The 19108-nt window shown below is 29.3% G+C and overlaps 1 protein-coding gene across 1 annotated transcript in view; it reads right to left on the minus strand.

Annotated features, from left to right (window-relative positions):
• Window positions 1-19108, minus strand: part of LOC119675523 (aryl hydrocarbon receptor-like) — a 98445-nt gene that overhangs the window by 14134 nt on the left and 65203 nt on the right. The window contains exon 5 of the mRNA XM_038086729.1: window positions 9592-9716. Within this exon, the coding sequence (XP_037942657.1) occupies window positions 9592-9716 (125 nt within the window). The remainder of the gene's footprint in view (window positions 1-9591; window positions 9717-19108) is intronic.

The raw sequence follows: 19108 nt of genomic DNA on the forward strand, positions 1-19108 counted from the left end.
GCATTCTAAGTAACTATCTTTTGGATTACTGTTTGCTTTTTCATTAAATTAACTTATTTTTACTTCACATTTACATTACGAATTATAATAATTGTATTATATGTGCAATATGGTATATCAAGTAATTCTTATTTTGTATAACTTAAATATATGAGATTTGTTTGATAACTGAGTGGAAAATGCAAAATTTTATCAAATAAACTAGAACCTCTATAACCTCAATGTTATTTCAATTTTTTCTTATGCGTCAAATTAGTAATCGGTGTAGCAGTCTTTATCTTGCCGAAAACTTCTATATATGCCAAGCCTTCTGTAAAATATTGCCGCGATGTTCTATCATTTAGGCATTCCGGACCTTCAGCATCTTTGGTTCGCATATAAGCACAGAGAAACTCTGTAAAACAGTAAACCATTCCATGTGATGTTTCAGAGTCTCCATATTACTCGTCAAGCTTTATTTTTCATTCAGAAAGTGCTTTTTTTTAATAACTTTCACTAAATCAAGAAGAGAAATTTTTATTTCTTACTGTCTTCAGGCCTAGCATTTAGAAATTTTTAAACGGATAACTATTAATCATAAAAGTTTAATTTTCCATCAAATTTTCAAAAATTCTGTTTTGCCCTGAATACCTGACTTGGTTTACATATTTACGTTTCTGATGTATTAAGGATATTTCTGCGATTATTATTTATATTTTTAACTTAGATCCTTATAGGATTTGGCAAATAATTCAACATTATAATCATCCAAATTGATTTAATGGTGCTCTTGTTATAAGACAACTTTCTACTTTCAGGAAATGGATTAGGAGGATATGTTAGTAGCTTAAAGTTCTCTTTGGCCTTTTTTGTTTTAATTAACTAATCTCAAAACTATCTGCTGGTAATATGATACTATTTGTTTAAGATAGAATTAATGTTTAGGGTAACTGCCGGGGAAGTGCCCTTATTGAGGGTATAACTGACAAGGCAAAATTTTTGTTCACATACCATGATACGTCATAAGACTCTAAATTATAATAGTTCTTTAATAATCAGTATATTTTATGCCATTATAATAATTATAATTATCCGCTTTCAAATTACTTCGATTACTTACATTTAGATACAATTTTGTCTCATCTTGGGTTACGTTTAATCACTTCAAAAAATCTAAATCAGTGTTATTAAGCTTTTCTTGTTTTAATTTTAAGTTTTACATATAGTACAACATATTTATTAAAAATTTGATTGAAGTGTAAATTTTTGAGCCCCGCATTTTTCTTGTTTATCTTTAATTAATAATTTTTCCAGATTAAATTATTCGCAATGGGTGGACTATCTTGCATAATCTAGTTCAAAATTGCAAAATTAATATAATTTTCAACTGAAAACACATAGATACATAAATATTAATGTGAATATTCTGATCGAAATAAAAATTGCAATGTAACGAACAACAACAATAACAACGCGCCACTTTTCAAAATACATTGCCTATGTTTTTCTAATTAGAATTTATTATTTAATTCGCATGCGCAAAAGCAGTTAACAACTGTTTAAGAAGAAAGAGAAACATTTTTCAAGTCAAATCAAAGTCAATTGCAAACGCTTTAGCATGAACAACTGAACAATTGAACAACTGCAGAAGTAAACTGTAGAATATAAACAATAACAACAACGACAACAACTGTGTGAGGGGAAATCATCAAATTATATGCCTACAAATTTTAAATTGAAAATTCATAGCTAAATGTGCTAAAATGAGGTGGAAATCCACGCAAGTCTAAACAAACACTCAATCAAAAACATATGTATATAGACAAACCATATTTATGAGAATATGTATGTATATGTGTATGTGCATGTCCATTCGTATAAATAAGGAAAACTACGCGTGTTGCGTATAAGATAAATACATAGGAGATATGAGAACTGTTTACAAACGCATAACTAATAATGCTAATATAACTGATTTAATGATAATTATGTTCAAAATGGTTGGCACGGACATTTTATACCACACCAGTCAAGTTGCTGTTATGGTTTTTGTTGTTTTCTTTTAACATTTACAAGTATAGACGGCAAAGATACGAGTCATATCACAGCGAGTAAAGCCGTACCAACGATTAGAGGTAAATTTAGTTTATAAATTTTATATTAATTAAAAACGAAGAACTGAAAATTAAATATGATATTATATTTTTATAAAAATTAATATTCGTCTGTTGATTTGATTACCATAAAAATGCGCCAAGATACTGTATGTTTTTCTATTTTCTAGAATAGAAAGATCTCTAGATAGAAAGTAAAGTATGGCTTTATTTGTATGAGCTGTATCATGACTTATACTAATTAAACCATAGCAGAATTATAAAGGTGTTACTGTGCTCTTACTACTAAATGGTTTGTGTGCTGACCCGCATAAGAATGAAATTGTACACTAATCACATTTCTATACCAACGAATCAAATTATAATAACCAATTATAATAAATCAACTCATGTTTTAAGTTCAATATTTCAAAATTATATTTAAGAATCAACTGAACTACTGCAAAATAGTGTGTTTAAGGCAAGAGCTTTGTTAATATTCTGTGACAGCCAGGCAGTTATCAATACTTCAGGCTCTAAAACTTTTGAAGAAACTATTTGGGTAATATGTAATATGTCGCGAATGTGGCAAGATTATAGCATCAACAAAATGGATTGAGTTCTGAATTGCTTGGAGTTTACTTAAATTGTGTGATATCATAACACTTAGTAAGCGAATATTTGTCGGTTTGTTAAAATGATATCATTGGCAATGACAATAATTTCATGCTTTGAGCTCAACAACTTTTAAAACAGGTTGATTCTAATAAGATCAAAAGATTGTAGCTATGTAGAAGATTGACGACGGAGTTGTTTGGCTAGGATAATGTGGTATCATAAGAGTTCAAAAAGGACTTAACTAAGTTGGTTTCTAAAACCGTTACAAACGAACAAATGTCTACAAATGTCTAAATGTAGGTAAAGTCAAGTAAAAAGTTTTGATATATTCATAGGGGATCTATATTAACTTATTTTGGAGTTGTATTATGATCGAGGACTCAGTCGGACCAATTCTTATATCTGCCATATATAGCCCACCAAAACATAATGCGAAGGAAGAAATCTATACAAAATTTTTTTCAACATTAGAGAATCGTTTTTTAACTGGTGGTGACTTCAATGCGAAAAATATATTCTGGGGATGACGACTAACCACAACAAAGGGACGTGAATTATACAAACCAGTGAGACTCTTAAAACTTTCTACAGGAGAGCCCACATACTGGCCATCAGATACAGATAAAATTCCCGATCTTATTGATTTCTGCGTTACCAAAGGCTTCCTTTATGAACATGTGCAATATAAGACCAGCTTAGAGTTATCATCGGACCATTCACCAGTGATTGTCATAATAGATAAAGACCTTAGAAACAAGATCCAAAAATGTAAATTATACCATAAGCAAACAAATTGGACTATATTTGAAACAATGTTGTCATCGTCTATAAACGTCAAAATGCCACTAAAAACTGAAGAAGATATAATTGAAGCGACTGAATACCTAACCAGTTCTATTCAAGAGGCAGCATGGGAAGCTACTTCTCCTTCAAAAGTCTATATGAAGAATCTAGTAATGTATACTGGGGAGATCACAAAAAAACTAAAGGATAAATGGAATGCTAGAAAAATATGGCATCGTACAAGATTTCCTGAAGATAAGAGGAAACGTAACAAAATTACTAAAGACCTAAAGACTCTACTGAAACGACAGACGGAACAAAATACGCAGCAGTTCTTACATAGCCTCGACACGTCTCACTTATCTCACTATTCTCTATGGAAAGCAAATAAAAAAAGTAAATAATACAATAGATTATCGACCCCCACTTAAAAAGACAGATAATACTTGGGCGAAAAAACCGTCTGAAAAAGCTCAACTTTTCGTAAGTTATCTAAAAAACGTTTTTACTCCACATGATATGACTGGCGATTCAGAAATAGATGTCAATATTTCCAAATTTTTAGAAGAAACTCACCAAATAGAGTTACCAATTAGGAAATTTAAAAAACGAGAAATAATTTCTACAATTAAATCTTTTAAAAATCAAAAGGCTGAAATTCTTAAAAAACTTTCAGATGTTGCTTTAATATTTATTACCCATCTTTTCAATGCATCCTTGTTAAAAAGTTTCATCCCAGATCAATGGAAAGTTGCTGAAATAAAGATGATACTAAAACCAGGGAAACCAGCTGAAGATGTAAAATCCTATCGTCCAGTAAGTCTCTTTTCCATTCTTTCAAAAGTTCTTGAGATATTATTTTTAAAACGTCTCATGCTGATAATTGAGACGAAACGAATAATTCCGAACCACCAGTTTGGATTCAGAAGAAAACACTCAACCATTGAGCAAATTCATAGAATTGTTGAAAAAATACAGACCACTTTCGAGCGAAAAGAATACTGCTCAGCAGCGTTTTTGGACATATCTCAAGCGTTTGATCGAGTATGGCACCAATGACTTCTTTTCAAATGGTAAAAGCTTCTGCCACTTAACTTTTATACGTTCATAAAATCGTATCTATTATAAGACTCTTTTATGTCAACAATGAGAATTAAATGTCTTCTCTACATGATATTAGAGCTGGAGTATCACAAGGCAGTGTACTCGGTCCAACCCTTTATCTGCTTTTCACATACGATTTACCGAAGACGGTAGGAATTGTAACCGGTACATTTGCAGATGATACAGCTATCCTGGCGAGTGCAAACGATCTCTCTCTGTAGCCTCTTTCAAACTACAAGCTGGTCTTGATTGTATATCAAAATGGTTGCAGTATTGGCGCATGAAAGCAAATGAAACAAAATTTACTCATGTTACATTCACAATGAGAAAAGACACCTGCCCGGAAATTAAACTTAATAATATAATAATTCCGCAATCAAACAGCGCTAAATACCTGGGCATGCACTTAGATAGACGTCTGACATGGAAAACACAAATTTTTAACAAAAGGAAATCCCTTGGGATTCAATACAGAAAAATGTTTTGGCTAATGAATAAAAAATCTTCAGTATCTCTTAAGAATAAACTTGTTTTATATAAAAGTGTGCTAAAACCAGTATGGGCCTATAGAAATTCTTCAAAGATTTCAGTCTAAAACTTTACGAGAAATAGTGAATACTCCATGGTATGTAACTAACATTCAAATCCATCGGGACCTTAGGATAATCCCGGTAAGAGATGAAGTAAAAAAGGTAGCTAGAAAATACCATGAACGAATACAAATTCATCCTAACATCCTTGCTTCGAATTTGATGTCCCCCTCAAATATATTTACGAGACTGAAAAGGAAAACGGCGCTTCAAATTTTATTATAATATTCAAATTTTATTATAAAAATCTTAAATTAAAAACAAAAGAGGAGCTCTCTACAGGGAGAACTACTTTAATTGTAAATGATCAAGATTTAAATAGTATTTATTAAAAAATTGTGAAATGTCACCATACTATGTGACAGAATACATATTGAATTAAAATTAAATAAAAAAAAAAAATTTCGGAGTTAGTCTTTTTTGTGTTTTGTGTTATTGTATATTTTAGTTTCTCAAATAGTTAAGTGTATAATTTTTACAGTATTATATGTCATAATGACAGTTAGCGCTTTGACTTAGTGCAAAACTGTGGGACAATTTTATAATATGGCAACCACTGAATGTTTTCTTCTTTTGAAAAACGAGTGAAAGAAAAAATTCTTATGAAGTTCAGGGATATACTAAACACATTTTGGTTCATAACATTTTTGGATTGTATTTCATATTTTCCTTCACCTAATTCATTTCTTTTATGTTGCATTTTAAAGAATTTTTTATTTTGTTAAATCGCTGCTGTGGAAGCTGCAAATTATGTTGTTTATTTTCCGCAACATCTTTTTTCATGTTGCAATTTTAAATTGTGTTGCATCGCAATCAGCTCGTAACTTATTAGTTTGTTCATCTGTAACCTCAATTTTTTTCTACAACTAAAACTAAACAATTTTATTCATATATTAAAAATTAAATAAATACAAAAATATAATTTAATAGCAATTTTTTTAAGATTTTACTAATAAGATAAAATTGTTATTTTTTACTTTGTAATGTTGCATTTGATCGTAATAAATTATTGTACATTTATGTGCATATATATATGTATATATAATATATCTTAAAAAAATTATAATTAACATTGCAGCTTAATTTCTTTTCAACGGTATTTTCTACATTTTATCTACATCAACTGAAATTTCATAAAATTTTTTTGCTGGGTAAGCCGCAGCGAAATGTTGCATTTTAAAGTCTGTTGCTTGCCTTAATTATTGTTCAGTTTTAGTTGTAAACTCAAGGTTTTCTTTGAGCACAACAAATTTAGATTCTTTTTATATATTAAACATATAATTAAAACCTATTTGAAAGATTTATTAAAATTTATTATTAGAAAAAGTAATTCTTGTGAATTTTGATAACACTTTCGGTGCTGCTCTATTAAAGATTTTAGCAACTGTTATGCATACTGTTTATAGGTATTAGATGCGTTTCAATTGAAAATATATATGAAAGTACATAAGTAGTTCAAATGAAGCATAGATTTCACATTTCTCTTAAAGATTCAATTCTACTGGCCATTCCTAACATTTCAATAACAATCTAAATATGTACATTAATTTAAATACTGCTCGACACTGTACAAATAAACTAGTAACCCACACTAGATGTGATAGATGTACTAGATGAAGCAATTTATCTGTTAAAAACTAAATTTATTATTGGAGTTAACTCTAAAGCATAACTTATCTAAAAATGTGCTATGTATACAGTGGATATGAAATCTTTTGTACAAGCGCAACTCATTAAAAAAAAAACAAAAATTAACAATTTCAAGACAGGGTAAATCTGCGTGACATAGCTCAATTTCTAATGAAATTACGTGACCAAAATCGCAATAATAACAAAATTAACTAAGTAGAAACTCACTTTCTTTGAGGAGAAGTTTAAAAGTGTCACAAATTACGGCAACAGGTAACAAATACCAAAAATAAAGTACTTCATTGCCTATAGAACTTAATAGGCCTATTATTCGAATACGAAAAATCCAATACTCACATTGGCACCTATGACGAACTTGCAGCGCGCGAAAAAAAATCATATAGGACATGCAGTGCGCGTTAGAATAAATGCACCCGGAAATGCACAATTGTGCAGCTCGACAATTACTTCGTTTGTCGAAGAAAGCATTGGTTCAATAGTTACGTTGCGCCTAACTTATGAACTTAAGGCAAAAGTTTAAATGAAAGGTCGTTTAAGAGTTTTTATTTTCTTGTAGTTTTTGTTGCAGTAAATTTGCAGTAAATTTGGCACATTTCCATCCAAATGCAATTGCACTTACAGTTGGCGGCACTGCAAAGCGTCAAGTGTCGACGCAGCTATTGGTTTGTTTCGTTCTAAACATGTGAAATGTTCGGCTATTGAATATTGCTAACATCAAAGCACGGTTAGTGGCCACATTTTGTTGCAATATTGCAATGCAATAATAATTCAGAAATTGTGTGCCAAAAAGCAGTTACTATCCCAGGGCATTGTTGACTGACGTTCACTACCCTTTATCAAAGCACGCCAAATACCCGAAGAAATAAAAACAAACAGAGTGCTTTACTTTAAAGTGCATTTCACTTTAGAACCATTCAACCCTTGTACATGTGTACAATATTTGTGTAATAGACATTACTAAAAACAATTGGAGGTAGTAGAAAAACAGGTGCACTTTTAGTAGTTGGACTGCAACAAATGCAATTTGGATTTTGTTGCATGGCTAACTATATAATTCATATGAATTTTAAGTATCAGGCATTGACATTGAAATGAGATTGACAGCAACAACACAAGTTGCAATAACAACAAAACACTTCCTTGTATAAACTAGATTAAGTCATATATGACCTACACATTTTGAAATAAGATTTGCGGACTTGCTCAATTGACTCTCATCTCCAGCCAAAATCACAAGTAGATTTAAAAACTTCATAGCTACCTTGAGAGTGAGGAGTTTTTGGATATCCAAACATGTACCAGTTTCAGGGTCAATACACTCGATATAATTATAGTTTGAGATAGGACTCAACTTACACTATAAAAACATTTGTACTAATTTCAAGAAACATTTTGGTCATATCAATAATAATCTAATATAAGACTCACACTAACACATGAAATTAGCTTATGCCGGGCTAAAATCAAACAAATTAATAATAACAAATATGACATTAAGTAAAGTGCAGAGACTGATGTGTGCGCCATCATAGATGAAGTGATCCAATAGTTCTTACAAAAGCACTTCTACAAGTGACTCTTCTATACATACTCACGAAGTATGTTCTCTTACTGCAGAATTTTACAATATCCTCTCCTTTAAACTTCTGGGATGCTGCACAAAATTTAAAAACCCCTTTGCCTTACATTTTCGGAATATCCTACGCGAAGTCAATTTCCTATCCTGCGTCTACAGTACGGTTTTTTGAAAAAGAATTGAACGGAAAATATAGAAAACTAAAATGAGCATCTTATTAAAACTAAATACCAGTAAACATTTTTTATATTGTGTAAAATGTCTGTGAGAAATTCGGAAACAAAAAAAAGGAACTTTACATATATGGAACTTTAAAAACTTAACATCGTTGACAGACTACACAACTAAATAATCTTACATAGTTGTCCTATCTTTTTTTTTTTAGCAAAACCACATGGATCAAAACTTGAAGTTTAGCTAATAGACTTGGACTTTTTACACATATGGACGTGGAATAGAATGTTCCAGAAGGCCCTAATTATTAAACATATTCTGTAGCTACTTAACTACAGAATTTCTTCTAGATAATGTTTCCAAACAGTTACTGAGTTAACATATTCCAAAAACCAATGGACCACCTTTTTTGTCATCCCGCTTAAAAATTAATAGATACATTTATGCCGCACCAAACAGATGTGTGAATAATGTATAATCAAATTTTTTTTTCTTTTTCAATTAATAACCATATTAATCAATTTTGAATTAGGTGTTTTATTTCAAAAATATAATAGTATCAACCGTCGAAATAAGTGATGGTTTTGGAATTTCATCTCCTTTTAGATTGCCTATCCTTTCTAATATTTCACGGAACTTATGAGATATGAGAATAATTTACATTTAATTTATTTTATTACTATTCTCAAAGTGGTGATGTTTAAAGTTTTGCCTAAAACTTTTTCTAATTACAATTATATTCTAAGTAGACCGTCAATAATTAGACGGATTTCAAAGGTGATTAATGACCTCATGTAACTACAAGTTTCCCGTGTGATTCCTGATACACATTTCTCTACTGTCATTCATTAGTAATTTAATTAAGAATTCGTTATTATTAATTTTATTTACTCTGAACGAAACAGGATAGACATTTGAGGTGATTATTGAAACATTATGTTTGAATGATTGTTCAATTTAGGTGTTTTATAATTCAATATGTACGTTCATATCCATAACTCTATAAGGGCTACATTGCACTTACCTGGAGGAACATATCACCGTCAAGTAACCCATGTTCGAAAGCGCCTAGCTCTCGAGTTCGATAGCCGTCATGTGCGTGGATGTGTGGTAGTAGACCATTTTCTTCTTTTTCCTTATGCATAACAACTGCAACAAGAAAGAAAAAATTATTAATTAAAACAGTAAATTTACAGGAAAAATAGATTTTCAATAAATATTTTCAAATTTATATATATAGTATACATAAATAGTATTCTAGATACAGTAGCGTATTTGTAAGGTTTGAAGAAGTTGAATTATTATTAGTAATGTAATATATTTTATACAGTCTAAATGACTGCCTAAGATATATAATTAAGTTTAAATCAAGTATATACTATTCTAACAATTTTGCAATTCTGAGCTTTTCAAATAAAGAATATTCAAGATGCCATTTCCAAAAGAAAATAATTTAATAGATAAAATTCATTTATTGTAGTAGCTATTAAAATGGCAGGGATAGTTTTATCTGTGCTGGCATTTGTTTTATCTGAGTATCACATTTTTAGTCTATTGCTGTTGTATTTCTGCAGTTTTCCAACCTATAGGTTTTCGGGAAGAATGTTTTTGCGGTATTTTATTTGATAGACACAATCTTAACAAAAGTGAGCGGCAATATTGTAAGACTGTTCGAAAAGTTGGTGTTGTATTGTCTGAGTGGAGATAAACTCTACAATTCTTTTGGTAAAAATTTTGTTTATGAATATTAAATATTATTTAGATAGTAATTATAAAGTTAGTTAGGATTATGTCTACTTAAAAACTTCTGAGCCAAAAAGGATTTCTATATATTTTCATAAACCATATAATTCTTCTACTCAATTGAATTAGATCTTAAAATATTGAGCAAGAAGAAATAATATTTTCCGCATTATTCTGCATTCCGGATGTCATCACGTTTAAAATGGAAAAACTATATGTTACCATAAAAAAAAAGTCAATTAATTAATTAATTCAAATTATTATTAATTGAATAAAAGTTATTTGACTTTAATTTCTTTTTAATCTTCTCGTAATATCTGAAAATAAGTTCTATTCCTATTTTTGGAACAGATTTTACCAAAACCTTTTATTCTTCTTTGTTTAAATTCATAAATCATAATTAACTGTATACAATTAAATGAATTAAGGTGCAGAGTTGTCAAGTTATATTACACCTATTCAATTGTCAAAAATTATTTTGTTGTTCTTTTTTGATCTTGTTTTTAAATAGAGAAAGTATTTCTTGTAATTATTTCAGTAGAATTTTGAAGCAGCCACAAGGGCGAATATGGACGAACTACTGCCATAACTATTTGGTCATAACAGGGCATCGGTTATCAGGTTTCGGCGTGGCGCAATATTTTATTTCAAGCGCTTCTGCTGCTTGCGCGCCTCTTTCACTCTTGTATATCAGCGCAGTTAGACATCTCTCAATTTGTTCACTCTATTGGCGAGTGAACGGCTTTTTCCTTCAAATGCAGTTTTAAAACCCTTTTTGGCTGAAAAATCATCACTCACTTTTATGACAGGACATGTTCAATGGCAAGCCAGTGAACCCGTTTAATGTTATTTCGCTGAATGTTGACAATACATCGTCATAAAGTTCGTTTATGTCGTGGTTCATTCGGATAGGGTAGCGGTAGAGGGCCAATTTGTAGAGGACTAAAGATCTTAGGAAGAACTTTTGTTTTAAACACTTCCAGTACTGCTTCATTATTCTATGGCAGCGTTCATACTTCTTCACAAACAAAATGGTGGAGCGATTAGGTCGGAAGATACAATGATATGAACTAAACAGGTAGCTTCAACTATAATTACAGTGTGGTTGAAAGGATCTCGTTCGGGTCAGGTATTAAGCTGATCCCCCTATTATTGTCACCGGTCATCGAGTCACCTATTCCCAGAATGGGGCATTTTATAATTAAAGTGGAGACGTTCGGAAAGATATCAGTATAGGCTTTATAGACGAAAAGAATATATACGAGTTTTCTCAGTTAATGCTAAGAATAAACTGCATGTGCGAATATTGTAAAAAAAGTAAGAAATATGAATATTTCGACAAGGACCCATTTTATTACCAATGTGTTTTGAAATAAATTTGGTGTACTTATTTTAAGGAAAGCTAACCTTAATTTCAATTTGCGTTCAAGTAAATGGGGAACTAATAAACATTATAATATTTGCTGACGATAGTACTATATAGTTTTAGAAAATTATAATTATAAAAATAGCTCCAGAAAAATAAATTTGCGACTGCAACAATTTTCAAATGCAACAATTTTCCCAACATCGTAATATGGAGCAGAAATTTGAAAAGTGAAAAAGAAAGCTGAAAACAGATAGGTTTAATAGGTTGGGATTAATTTTTACGGTAAGTACTAAAAATATCTTAACATCCTATAAGAAACATATATGGGCTTTTAATAATAAGGTTATGATAGCCCGTTGTACTTAATTTCTACTTCTTGTGCACTCTAAGTAACATATGCAAACTGGAGAGAAATATAGCAATCAATCTGACATATCTTTAGATTACGACTAACGATGAGGAAGCTTGAGCGGAATTATTACGACATATTCCATTTAAGGTTCCATCGCTATTCGTAGCGTCTGTACATCAACACGATGCGGCTACTTGTAACAAATGATATAAATAAATAATCATCCATCACTCACCGACTTCACCTCACCTCCCACCCCTCAAACAGTAATCAAATTTATTCAATAAATCCTTTGGAAATGACGCATACGTGGGCATCAGGCAAAGTTAGAAAACTTTTAATTATAAAATATTGTAAAAATGCATATATCGGAAATACTCTTGCGTAGTGTGACATAGGTATGGTTGAAATAATAGTGCAAGTCATAATTGAAAAAAGAGTGGATTGGACAGGTCTAAGAAGTTGTGCGAAATCGCAATAGTATTACTATTGCAGTGATCAGTTCAAATATTATATAAAAATTAATTATTTTTAATAAAATAAAATATGTTTTTTTATTTAATTGATATCCTATAAAGAAGCAGATAAAATTTTATGACAACCAAAAATAAACGTTTTATTTGTTGTTGCAATAAAAATACAATCGGCGATTCGCTATGGCAACTGTGTAAATCAATTACAACATAAGTAAATTTTATTTTATAATAAATTTTATAGCGTTACCACATTTTTATTAAGTATTTTATATACATACATATATTGACACAATATGTCATTTTTTGCGTCAATTGCAGAACCACAAAATTTATTTAATTATTTTTTTGATATATTAAAAATTTTGGAAAATTACCAACACACACACACAGAGTTAATAGAAAAATTAACTTTTAACATAAGTAAGTAATTTATTTCTCTTTTTATAAATATGTTTTAGTATTTTGATACATTTATAAAAAAAATTGATTTATGTCTACGATGGATGATAAAAAAACCGAGTTTTGTATATAACCAAAATATAATAAATTTTTATTGTATATTTATATCGTAACACTTTTGTGGATCAAGCTACAACCCCCAATGTTGGTAAAAAAAGTGAAAAACTTTGTCAAAATATTTGCTTTGACAACAACTTTTTATTGTGCCATAGAGCGGGTGATGCCATAAATTATGATTGCTATCTTACTCAGAAATATGCACATAACCTAGCTTATGACTATACTTAAACTATACAATACAATAAATGTGTGAATACTAAACATTTACTAATTTACGCATGAAGAACTAGGCAACATTTTCGGTTTAATAATTTTGAACTTTGGCGTAGAGTTTAACTTGGCGTAGAATTCAATAGCGCGCGGGGATAATAAAATACACAACCCCTAATACAGCTCACAGAGGACAAAAAGGGTATCGTACAGCATTCATTATTATTAACGACGTTAACAACGTCAAGTTTTACTTAAAACTTCAGTGTAAAAATCAAGTTACAGGTCAAAACCGCAACTGTAGGCAATTTTTTACTTCAATTATGGGCAATGACGGCCTCGCTATATATTTTTAATATTTTTTTCATAATTTCGTTAGTATATATAACAGTGAATTATGAGCCTTAAAGTAAAATATTAACTCAATTTTATGACCATTTTTAGTGTGCCGCATTACTTACAGTTTACGATCGTATTTTCATGTGAAAGTTTTGCACTGGAAATTAGTAAATTTCAACCTCTGAAACTCAGCACCCGCTCACACCTCATTGCCTATACCTAGTATTGTCACATTTTCATTTCAATTAGCAAATAAAAAGTTACTAGTATTTCATTAGAATATATTTGTGTGTTTGTATATTTAAAAGCAAAAGGACATTTTTTTCAACCAATGTTGCCGTTTTTCTAATCTCAGATGTTGTTAGTTTTTATCAAATTAACAAAATGCGGTAATATATATATTTTTTTCTATTTTTTGTATTTTTTGAATTTTTTTTGGAAAGTGCGATAAAACAGAGTAGCAAGTAAGTTGGGCAAATGGCAATCAGCCCTAGACGCTGTCGCTTCCAAAAACAAATTGCATCACTCAAAAAATGTGCGTGTTGGAAACTCTGCTTTTTTTGTACAATTTTATTTTATATGTGATCCTTCAGTTCAAAGGCTACTATTGTACAATTAGTGGATTTAGCCCTTCACTCTGTCTCCAACACACGCAGTAACGTTTCTCAAGCATTGTTGCATGTAATTATTCATAATTTAATTAGGCTCAGTATACATTTTCATATAAACTTTCTTGCCATTTTTTTTGTTGTTTTTTTGTTTTTTTGGGCTACAAAATTAATTTTTTTTTTTGTGTTTGTTTTTTAAGTTTTAATTTCTTACTCTTTTACGTGCATAAACTCATTAAATTAATTTTTATTTAAGTGCGCTTTATTATTGTACTTAATCTATTTTTTTATTGTGGTTTTTTACTGTGTAGTATTAGTAATGTAACTACATTTCTGTTAATTTTGTCGTTATTACAAAATATACAAAATGTACAAATCTGTGTTGGAATTGAATTTTTAAAGTAGGCACTGAGCCTTTGTTCACTCTCTGACATAGTTGGAACTCTTACACATTTGGTTCGTGGGTGTGTTTTGTTATATTTAACATATTATATACATTTGCTGTTGTTATTTCAGAGTTTTTGTTATATTTGTTGTTTTTCTAATTACAAAAATTTGCATAATTCGTCTTATATTATAGAAGAGAATATATAGTCACATGAGTCAAAATTGTGATACGATTTTAATTAAATAAATAACTTAGGAGTAGACGATTGTATGTGTAAACATACAATATAATAGATTCCTTATTGATTTATTTATTATAACTCCATGTTATATTTTCAAAAACACATTCATTTAATAGGTCGACAATTTATGCAATAAAGAAATATACAATTTCACACTTTTAAAATTAAATGGTGACAAAATTTGAATAATAATAATTTATTTTTTGTTTTAGCAAAATAAGATATTTCAAATAAAAGTTTTCCTTTAAAAATAAAAAAACTTTTATCATTTCATTTCGTACAACAAACTATATACACGAATTTCTGAAAGGAATATCAAACATTAATATATATATATAATTTAGATATATACATATATAAAATATCTATTAAACAACTGCTATACTATTTCTTTCTTACCTTCTTAAAAACATTATAAGTCAAATTGTTTTTATAAGCACAACAAAGTAGTTAAATAATAAAATTTTATACACAATATTCATTTTATATAATATGAGCAGTTAAAGTATATATATAAATAAATATTGGTAGATATTGAAATAAATGCAAATACAATAAGACTGCAACTTATTCCCTCTTCAAACTCATCAAACAATTTAATAACGTTTTAATGTCTTTGCGTGCTTTAGTATATTCCATTCAGCATAGCTGGCAACATTTAACAATAAAAATAAAATTATAAAAAAAGTACAAAAAAAATTGTTATAACAATTACCAGAATTATAAGAGTCATAACAGAAAGCGGACGAAACTATTTAAAGGTTAAATTGCGGTTAAATAAAAATATTTTGCAGTTAATTGCGAAACTCATCAATTTAACAGTGTTCGATAGAAAATAGGCAATTATAACAATTATTACAGCTATAAGCGTTGGGGCTGTAGTGAAAATCGGTAATTACGATAGTTAAATGGACTTGCGTTTTTTGTTTTATCCCTTTTTCGTTTTTTGCTTTTCTCCTTAAGTGTAATATAAAAGACAGACAACGACATAAGGTAAACACCACCCACAATGAGTTCAATTTTTTAACGAAATGGAACAAAAATAAAAATATTCAAATAAGGTTCACGTTTTACATTCGCAATGAACAAAATGAAAATGAAACAACAACCAAAGTAATTTGAAGGTATAGAGAAGATTATTTCGCAAAAAACTGCGCAAGTCAGGGTCAACTTTAATGAAAAAAGTCTTTGTTAAAACTCTTCTTTAAGAATAACATCACTGAAAAAATAATACACTTCATTTATATTTAACTTATTCAATGCATTACTTATGTACACATATGCTACATACTATGTATATTATATTGTGAACCATAAAAATTGCAGTTATATTTTCTATTATTATTTTTTTTATATAAATTTATGCATATTTGATGTTCTGCTTCTTACTCGTTTTCGTAAAGCTTTTAGCAAGAGTGTGTGTGTTTGCTGATATTTAATAAACTTTTTGTATATTTTTTAATAGTTAATATATATTTTGACTAATTTTGAAATGCTAAAGACTTAAATTAATTAAACTTCAAATTTGCACTTTATTAATACCAAAATATTTTTAATTGAAATTGTTGTAGCCGTTGTGTTTGTTTAAACTTCAAGCACTGCAGAATTAAAAATAAATATGGCGACGCGAGGCGTCCATTTATAAAAAGCGCGTAAGCAAGGTGAGCAAAAGTTTTCTGTTTTCAAATGGCTGTTGATAAATAATAACAATAATAATAGAAATTATGTGATTAAATAATTCAAAGGAAATGAAATGTTAAATATAATGTTTATTAGTATTTTACTTTTTACAACAAGAAAAACCATAAAAAACTTTTTTTCATGGGGATCCTATATGTATGGTTTAAATAAAATTTTTTTATCTATTTCGTACATGTGTATATTATTTTCTGTTATGAATATTAGGAAAGTTTAAGAAAACAAAATGGACGAAAATTAAAAAAAAATTGTAAGAATTAAAAAAATAATTTATACGTTGTATACAAAAACTATAAAGTATAAATTTATAAATAAAATTATAATAATTAAAAATAATTAATTATTATTAAACTTTCATTTGAGTTGTTTAAATTTCTCTTATAATTCCGGGTACACATGATATTGAATCGAATAATGTTGAGATGTGAATGATTTGGTAACGAAATTATTACTTTAGAATAATTATATAGTTTGTTATTAACATATTTTAAAACAATATTATACACTTTAAGAACTAATGCATTCGCTTTTCATTAAACTTTTAAAATTTAACTATTCCGATTCATATTTAAATTAGAAACATATTCTTCTTCTTCTCAAGTCAAGGTCAACATGACCAGAAGCAACCTATAATCAAGAAAATCAAAACAAAAATAACGGTTTCATAAAATTCAAATGTTTTGCTGCAATTTAGCTGACATTGGCTGCGTGTTTTAACAAGAGTAACAACAACAACAATGCATACATTTTCTTATTTGTATTTTAATGATATCGTTTGTAAAGGTACGTTATTACAATACAAAAACAACATTAATAACAATACATCATGCTATTTTGTTAAAGTGGCCAATATTAAAGTTAGCTAACCTAACCTATAAACACACAAATATTTTGCAAAACTTAATATGTGCGTTTATTAAGTTAGTGAAGGGATGTGAAACACTTTTAAACTGACAGTCAGTCTGTTCAAGTGTCTATTTGTGAGTGTTCCTTTTTTGTGTTGTTTATGCATATATGTATAATATACATAGTATAGTATACGCCATTCATCTAATTTGTCTGTTTTTCTCCTGTCAATTGGACACCACTGTTGTTATTGTTTTTATCTTATATACAGCTGTTTAATACTGCCGCATAGCATATGCAACTTTTTTATTTTATTGTTGCTTTTTTTTGTGTTGTTTGTAGACGGTCACGCTATGCTATGTTGCGTGACTTAAGTATGGCAAAGATTGCAATACAACAACAACAACAATTACTACTACAATATGTGCTAAACTAATACAAACAAAAATAAAAGCACAAAATAAAACTTTATTATGAGAAAATAGTTAAAGCCTAAAAATACACAAATCACTGCGCTGCAACTGCTTCTGTTGCCGTCGCTTGTTTCATTTTTTTTATACCAACCCTGATTTTTTGAGCTTTTCTATTAAAATATTGTATAAATAGACAAAATAGGTGCAGTTTTAATATTCATTTACTTTATACATACATATATCTTTATCATTTTACTTAATAATTTTTAATGATAAACGTGACTGCTGCTATCATATAATTTTGATGAATTTGACATTTCTGTCAGCAGGTTGGCATATTGCTTCATATATTTTTTGTATTTATAGTTTGCTTCGAATGTAAAGTCAAAAATTTGATCATTAAACTCTGCCATTACCAATTTTTTAACTTAGCATTTAACGGTTCTGCTTTAATAATAAAGATGGGCGCCATTTTGTTGTTTCTACCTTTCATATTTTTTAGTAATTTTTCACATTTTCTTTCGAAAGGTTTTTTCTTTATTTTTTCTTTTGTTTGCAATGGGTGGGGTTTGTTTTTGCTTTCATATATTTCTGGGAGTGTTTTCACAAATTTTCTTCTCTGTTATTATAATCATACTTTTCTTTATTATTGTTGCACAACAATAACAGTGCTCGGAAGCTTATCAGCAAAGCAGACGCCATTTATGTATCTTGTTTTCAACCCTAATTGGGGAAGAGATTTTTTGCTCTCATTAGTGAATACAGAATGGGTGAAAAAGTAGATTTATTAAATAAATAAGTAAGAAACTCACCCTAAAAATGAAAGATGGTTTAATTTATTATTATTTTAAGTTGATGAAGCAATTCTATTGCATTTTTTTAGATTCATCCAAAAAGAACGGAAAGATAACAGATAAAAGATAAAAGAGTTAATATGTTATATTAATTTTATATAAAACATTATTTAATGTTAACGAAACACATCACTGGTTTTAATTCCAAGATGGATCAAATTATTTTAAAAATTAAGCAAATAATGAAAACTCAATCACAATATGTCAATAGTGAGTACCTGGTTGGCAGCAGATAATTTTCCATTGACCTCAATTAGTGATTTTCGCCGTTTTGCTATCACATTGCTTACAAGAAAACTTAAGATGGAAAGACACAGACTAAATCCATCCCTTCAAGTTTAGATAATTTAATAAGACTTTAATCTTTTCCGATGAACAGTCTGATAAAATGAAAAACCTATTTCATCTGGACGCCAAAATCGAGCGTTAACAGCGAAAATGTTTAATAGTTTCTTTTCCCATAGCTTTCCACAACTTCTGCAATG

The sequence above is a fragment of the Teleopsis dalmanni genome, chromosome 2, assembly GCF_002237135.1.
Source record: "Teleopsis dalmanni isolate 2A chromosome 2, ASM223713v2, whole genome shotgun sequence".
In the NCBI taxonomy this organism is placed as follows: Eukaryota; Metazoa; Arthropoda; class Insecta; order Diptera; family Diopsidae; genus Teleopsis; species Teleopsis dalmanni.